The sequence below is a fragment of the Oryzias latipes genome, chromosome 18 (assembly GCF_053564925.1).
Source record: "Oryzias latipes strain Hd-rR chromosome 18, Olatipes_Hd-rR_3.1".
NCBI classification, from domain to species: Eukaryota; Metazoa; Chordata; class Actinopteri; order Beloniformes; family Adrianichthyidae; genus Oryzias; species Oryzias latipes.
Window position 1 is genome coordinate 27,154,933 of NC_136254.1, and position 7,306 is coordinate 27,162,238.

At 43.1% G+C, this 7,306-nt stretch overlaps 1 protein-coding gene across 1 annotated transcript; it reads left to right on the plus strand.

The window, feature by feature from the left end:
* Positions 1 to 216: 216 nt before the first annotated feature.
* On the plus strand, positions 217 to 4,352 carry caap1 (caspase activity and apoptosis inhibitor 1). The gene is made up of 6 exons (XM_004079665.5): positions 217 to 441; positions 2,563 to 2,754; positions 2,848 to 2,932; positions 3,296 to 3,347; positions 3,453 to 3,520; positions 3,758 to 4,352. The coding sequence occupies exons 1-6, from the start codon at positions 337 to 339 to the stop codon at positions 4,240 to 4,242; spliced, it is 987 nt and encodes a 328-aa protein (XP_004079713.1). The 5' UTR covers positions 217 to 336; the 3' UTR covers positions 4,243 to 4,352.
* The last annotated feature ends 2,954 nt before the right edge of the window (positions 4,353 to 7,306 follow it).

The following is a 7,306-nucleotide window of genomic DNA, read 5'->3' on the forward strand; positions in this document are numbered from 1 at the left end:
ACAAAATTAATATATTTTACATTGTCCTTAATTTAAATTATAACTATTCTGTTTGCATGTTAATAATTAACTTTTTCTGTAAATGTTTTGCAATTTTTTTACTTCATATTTTACAGAGGGATTAATTAATCCATTCACTAATTTTTTTATTGTAATAATCAGATAATCAGCATCAAAGTGTGACGTAAATAAAGTCGACTGCAGTACCACCCCTGTCCACCAGGCGACCTCAACTGTGTCTTTGAACCAGCAACAAAGAAGAAGAATGTTTATTTATTTTTTTGTCCCATAGATTTGTTGATTTTACTAACGAACTATAAATTTCTATTGTTTAAAATGCTCAAAAAGAAATCGAGCAATAGCGAGAAAAAAAGGAAGCACCATTGCTCGGAAGAACGGCACGAGGGCATCAAACGGAGAAGCTCCGAGTCTCACCGAGAGGTTAGCATGATGTGAAGCTGACGCATGGCTAGGTTGTTTCAAAACCCCAGTACCTCCTGTTTCTTAATTGTAGGCGAATTCCCGCTAATAGATCCTACGTTTATATTTTATCTGGTGTTTAAGGTGTAATAGATATTTTAAAAACTAAACGTAAAGGTATCAATATAAGTTAAACGTGTTTTTAGCGCTGTTCGCTAGCTAAGCTAGCTTGGGGGTTCTATTGTACTTGCGCGTTTTTCTCTTTTTATGCCGGGTATACAGAGGACAAATGCAAAAAAAAATCAGCAAACGGATTATTTTTTATACCATGTTATTGACTTAGCATGGAGAAAAATAGTGAATATTTAGACATTTTGGTTTGTTGTTCCTGAAAAAATGGGTCAAACTCTCGAATCTCATCTGTACGGATCCCTAGTTAGGACATTTCTGCGGTGTTACTTATCTAAATGGATGTAAAGAAGTTGCTTTACGTTACTAGTTGAGTTGAAATCTACTCGTAAATATGTTCTTTAATGTTAAAATAATTGTTTTTGATCATTTTAGGACATAATCTTAATTTGTTTTTGCAATTTTTGCTAATTGAACTGGAGTTTTTTTTCTTTATTTCCTGTCAGAATACGACATGACAGTTGTTGTCAGCTAAATATTACACATTATGAAGCCACGCATCACAAAAATGAATACTGACACACATTCTGAAGATGTACTAAATCTGTCTAATATCACAAATACTAATTGATCCCCAAAAGTTTTTGCGAAGTTCTGGGGACATTTCCACATTCCACGAGCATTATGGGTAACTCCCGTCACCCGTTTTTAGACAGCAGGGGTTCTCAAAGTGCGGCCTGGGGGCCAATGGTGGCCCGCGGGAAGATTTTTTGTGGCCCTCAATAAAAGAGAGCCAGAGCAGGGACTTTTGAGGACAAAACGTGTTGGCGAGGAGAAAAGGCGCTTTCAAGCTAAGCGGACAAATGCTTTACTTTGTCGTACCTCATGGATAAAGTCCTGTGCCTGGTTTGCCAGCAGGTAAATGCAATGCTCAAAGTATTCAATATAAATCGTCACTATATTACAAATCATAAAAACAATGACAAATTTATAAGCTCCAACAACTACAGTGAGGCTTTGCTGCACAGCGGATGTTTACAAAAAATCCAGTGAAGCTGTGACAGAAGCTAACTAAGTTGTGGCTTTGGAAATGGCCCAGCAAAGCAAGCCCTTCAGAGACGGGGAGTTTGTAAAAAGAATGTGTGAAAGTTTGTCAGGAGCAAAAGAAAAAGTTTGAAGAAATAATTCTATCAAATGATGCAATTAGTTGACGAGTAGAAGATCTGGGCAGCAAACCTCTACAGAGCCTGGTTAGTTGTACAAATAACACTTGGTCATTAAAGTTATTAAAAACAACTTTCCCTTTTTTTTTCTTTTCCCCACCAAAATTGGCCCCCAGTCTAATCAAGTGGAGTTCTTACTTTGGCCCTCCACTACAAAAACTTTGAGAAGCCCTGGTTTTTTCCACTGAAACACTGAATTCTGTCCCCCTTCTATCTTCCTGGACTATAAACAGCAGCATTCATGAGTGGATTCTGCTGTTTTATTCCCGTAATATTATCTACAGCAGCACATTTTACACTGATGTCCTGCTACTACGACTGTTCTACTTGTAAATCTATTTCACTTTATCAAGTTTTGTTTCACTCCATTTTTCCTGCTCCTTTTTGATGAGAGAGGAAGATTTTTTTAAAGTCCAATTCTTTTGGTGTTTTAACATGTCGACATATATGAAGAAAAATAACATTTCTAAGGGAGTCAGAAGCAGACATACAAAAAAAAAAAGATACAAATGTATAAATGTGCTTATTTGTGACGTAGAAAATACGTTTGGTTGCACACAAGCTCACTGCACCCAGCTCTAAGCAATGGGGAAGGGAAGGGGGGCGGGGTTGCTCCGTGCCAGCTGTCAGGCCCACAACTCAGAGGTGAATTTCCAATAAACTACTGCCGCTCTAAAGAAACGGTCCTATAACGACAGCTTTTTGTTTTTTTAAATGTGGTTAAAAACAACATAATCCTAATTAAATGCCAGTGGGAAAGCTTCAGGAATTTTCTCTTTTCCTCCTCCAGGACTCCAAAGATGAGCTGGCTGACCTGGATCTAGACCGGGTCGGCAGTGACATCGAAGAAGGCGGCCTGGACCTCAGCCTGCCCTTCAAGCCCATCATGGCTTACATCGGCAACAAGAGGGAGATGCTGGAGCAGTGCTTCCGCGTGCTGGGAGAGAAGAAGCTGCAGAAGATGCTGCCCGACGAGCTGAAGGTGATTCGCCCAGCAGCAGTCGACCTGCAGTCGGTCGTGTTGGTTCTGGAGGTGAAGCCGCGGGTAAAACCTTGAGCTCCTTTTCGTTCACAGGAGTGCAGTGTAAAGGAAATCCAGGAGCTGTGCTGGGAGCAGCTGGAGCCCATCCCAGAGGAGAACCTCATTCAGATTTTGGCGGGTGAGATCCGAAGTCGGTTTGACAAACACCCAAAGCTGCTTTCCTGGCTGCGCCTGCTTAAACAGAGCGCAAACCAGGCGGGCGCAGCCGCTGACAGTGCACGGGTTGAGGGCGCAGCGGTTGAAGATGCAGCACTTAAAGGCTAGCAATTTAGGGCGTAGTAGTAGAATGTGCAGCAAATTTGGACACTAGTTGAAGGCGCAGGACTTAAGGCGTAGCACTTTTAAGCAAAGTAGTTTAGGGCACAGCAGTTAAAGGTGCAGCTGTTTTAGGCCCAGCAATCCAAGGTAGTGCATTTTCAGGCAAAGGGATTTTAGATGTAGCAGTTTAAGGTGCGGCGGTCTAAAGTTGTTTTGTTTGAAGGGGAGGATCTGCTGAGTGGCCGTGAAAACTCTGAAGGAAGCCTTGAAAGCCAGTGAGTTTCCTTTCTAATACATTTCAAAATAAAAGCTTTTTTTTTTTTTTTGTCCCATGATTTAAACCCCCCCCCCCCCCCCCCCATTGCTTTATTCATTTTTAGGCAAGATAACATTGTTGACTCCACATCGTACCATAAAGAAACGACAAAAACAGAAGATCATAAACAAGGTATGTTCAGAAAATTCAGCAATTAAGAGTTTCTGGGTCAAAATGACCCAAAGAATTTATGAAGAGAATATTTGTAAGGATAATTTAACACAAAGAAATACTTTTTTGTGTGTTAAACTCACTAAATATTCATCTGATGAAAAGGGAGGGGGTCAATTTGACCATTTCATGCATTGAGTTCCTACGACTACTCATGTCGTTTGCATGTATGTAAGACTTTGTTTGAACTCCCTGCAGAAGTTGGAGGTACCGGCGAGGAGAGCGACGTCCTTTGCATCAACGCTTACGACAGCGACATCGAAGCGCCCAAAGAAGAACCGAGCACCAAACCCGCCTGCGACAAAGCTGCCGGGTCTCAGAAGCCCCTGGCCGGGTCTCAGAAGCCCCTGGCCGGGTCTCAGAAGCCCCTGGCCTGGTCTCAAAAGACCCTGGCCGAGCCCAGGCCAAAGAAAGACATCCTGAGCGACATAGACAAAAGCGTCAGTGAGATTCTATCGCTCTCTTCCGCCTCAAGCACAGACGCATCCACGGACAGGTCGGCGCCCCCTTCAGGAATCGGCGACGCGACTCCAAGCGGACCTCCTCCGTGCGGCGACCCCACTGTCTGCCGTCCGTCGGCTCAGCAGCTGGAGCTCCTGGAGCTGGAGATGAGAGCGAGGGCCATCAAGGCTTTGATGAAAGCGAGTGATGGAAAACAGCGTTGTTTACCCACTACTATTTAAGTTCCTGTTTAGAGAACTTTAAAAAATAACTGACTTCTTATCTTTGCTCCATGTTGGAAATAATAAAGTCTCTTCCAGAAAATCAAAAACAAAAAAAAAGTCTGAGCCTCTTAAAGTGTAGAAGTTGCATTTCCCTCTCCAGCCTCAAGATGGCAGTAAAACTACACCGTTTCAGCAGAAGGAGCTGTGGCAAATCCGTGCAGAGGACTGGATCACAGCACAGTGAGCAGTCAGCTTCCCCTCATAACTGTATGTTTTAGCAAAGCGGTGCTCTTCCAGTCAGAGGGCATGATGGGAAAGTGTTGAGTTTTTTTTGCTTTGGTTTTCCTCCGGCGCTCCAGAACAGGTGGTTTGAGCGCCGCCGGGTCGGGGAAGCATGTGCTTAACTTTGCACTCTGAAAGTGAGCAGGAAGACCATGTGGTGCCATCTTCACTTCCACATATTGTAAAGGTTAGTTGGGTTCTTAGCACCCTTTTCACAACAAATGCTATAGGCAACACTGCATTTGTTTGGGTTAAATAACATGAATTAACTCAGGCCTGTGCCAGGATTTCAAACACTACAACAACAACAGCTAAGACTGTACTGAAGTTAAAAAGCTGTTTGCTTGGTTTGCTTCTGTTGTTGGATACAACTGTCTCGTAAATGTCAAGAACATAAAACCGTTTGCCGCATCAAAAGGAGACAGTGAGACCTGCGATAAGACGGTGGCGGCCGCCTGGCGGGAATTTCCATTTAAAAAAGCTGCTTTTGTGGTCAAGGTGGGTGGGGGTGGGGTTAAACATGTCATTCTTTATGCATTCCTGTACCGCTACCGGCGCTGGCGAAGAATTACGACAAGAAATAAATGGTCGGTTTGGTTGAGAAGGCCTCTGTCAATGGTAAGCATTTCCTGTAACCCTTGTGGTATTGTATGCACTTTAACATTGGGAGTTGGGTCATCTAGACCCACTAGACCAGGGGTCGGGAACCTATGGCTCGCGAGCCATATATGGCTCTTTTGATGGTCACATGTGGCTCGCAGACAAATCTTTAATTATAGTTTTTTTTTTTCATTAGACCAGTCCTTCTCGGGCGCGATGCGATGCCAGAGGCGCGCAGTAGTAGCAGTGCTTAGAGAGAGAAATCTGCGCCAGCGCTATCAGTTACTATTATCTATTATTTCACAGAGTTTGTACCAGCCGGAAACCTGTGAATTGACGTGCCTAAAACTACGCGCTCCCGTCTCTGAGAAAGAGCGCGCAGATGCGGGGACGGGATGTGTGAGGGAGAAAGCAGAGGGTGGGGGTGAGGTGTTGTGGGGGCAGCAGCAGGTGAATCGCGCAGGGATTGTAATAACGTAAAACCCGCTTCCCGTCACTCACTGCAGCGTGTGAGAGTGTGTTTGGCTCCCCGTCTGCATGTGAGCAGTCTGTCTCACATCTACAGAACATTCAGACCTACGATCACGTTTAAAGTCTCAACGCCTGAACGAAGCAGAAACTCACCACGTATCATCAACCAAACTAGACCATCAGCAGAACTACCACGAGAAATACTCATCATTTATTAGCAACAGAATAACAATGTTATTAAAAAGAATCCAAAGACTTATTGTACTTTAATAATGTTGAAATTAAATCAAATGCACACATTCATTTGTATATTTAGTTTTAAACATATTGTAGAGGACTGAGTTTAACTTGGCTGTTGGGCCGCGTTAAAAGTTCTGGAGTTCATTGAACGCGTCAAGCAGAGATCTGATTGGCCCTCAGTTCTGTCGCTCAGGCTGTTGTTAGGTAGTTTGGACCAATGGGGTTCAGCTGTGGGCCGAATAAGGGAAATGGGAGGGCTGCAGCGGGAGCAGGGGAATATAAAGTTGGGAGAAGCGCTCTCGTGTCGGCGGGAGAGATTCAGGAGTTGCTGAATGAATTGAACGGCGTTTGTTGCGGTCTGCAGTAATCGGAATAAAGAACTTTAAAAGAGGTTAAGTCTCCGTGCCTCAGTGTGGGGAAGGGACACTACATTATTGTATGGCTCTTTCGAAATTACATTTCAAAATATGTGGCATTTATGGCTCTCTTGGCCAAAAAGGTTCCCGACCCCTGCACCAGACAGTGCGCTGAACCTTTTTTCTTCAATGATTTGTGATCTTCACTGGTGTCCATGGATTACATGAAATCCTCTTCACCTTTATTCAACATTTATCATGGTAGGGAGAAAACGTCAATGTAAGGATCGGATCATCTGGACCTCATAGGATGTTAAGAAATGCGAATCATTATTTGATTTTTGAGATTACAGCCGGCGTACATTCAACATCCATTCGTTAGCTAGTTGTTAAACGAAAGTCGCTTGAATGAGTCGCAAGCTAATTTCATAAACATACTAGCGATAAAACTGGGTTAAAATAAGGGTATGCCTGAATTCCCTCCATACTCCCTAACTACTAAAAAACGTAGTGCAGGACTATGTGGCGCCCTGGATTTTTAAAGCAATTCGGACACCATGCTCACTCCTTTTTTATTTTATTTTAAACGGTGAACATGGTGTCATTGATTTCACAAAGTTAATATCTAATTCTTATGATCGTTTTGTGACGATCATTTATGGATCCACTGTCTTCTGAAGATGAAATCCTTGATGGTTTATCAAAAAAAACATTGAAATGTAAAATTGTTCAGACGCAATGCAACGCATGCTCAGGCTCCTAAGGTTTAGTGTTAAACTTTTACTCTCAGCTAGAAGGAGCTTCGTTGTCACTTAGGAGAGGGGCTTCCCTTCCACTTCCCCTCAAATACAGATCACGTAAGGCAGTGGTCCCCAACTTTTTTAACGCCACGGACCAGTACAATGTCACAAAAAGTTTTCACGGACCGGTCTTTAAGATGTGGTGGAGGATTATTGTAGCAACGCTATGATGAAGGAGGAGCAGGGACGTGACAAGTAGAACTCTGCTTTTATTTTGACACGCATAACATTGTACATGGCACAGGTGTCATCATCCTTTCCCCTTCCCACACTCATGGTGCAAAAAAGAAGTACTGTTTATTAAATGTAGCTTTCTTATTTTTGGAAGTTGAA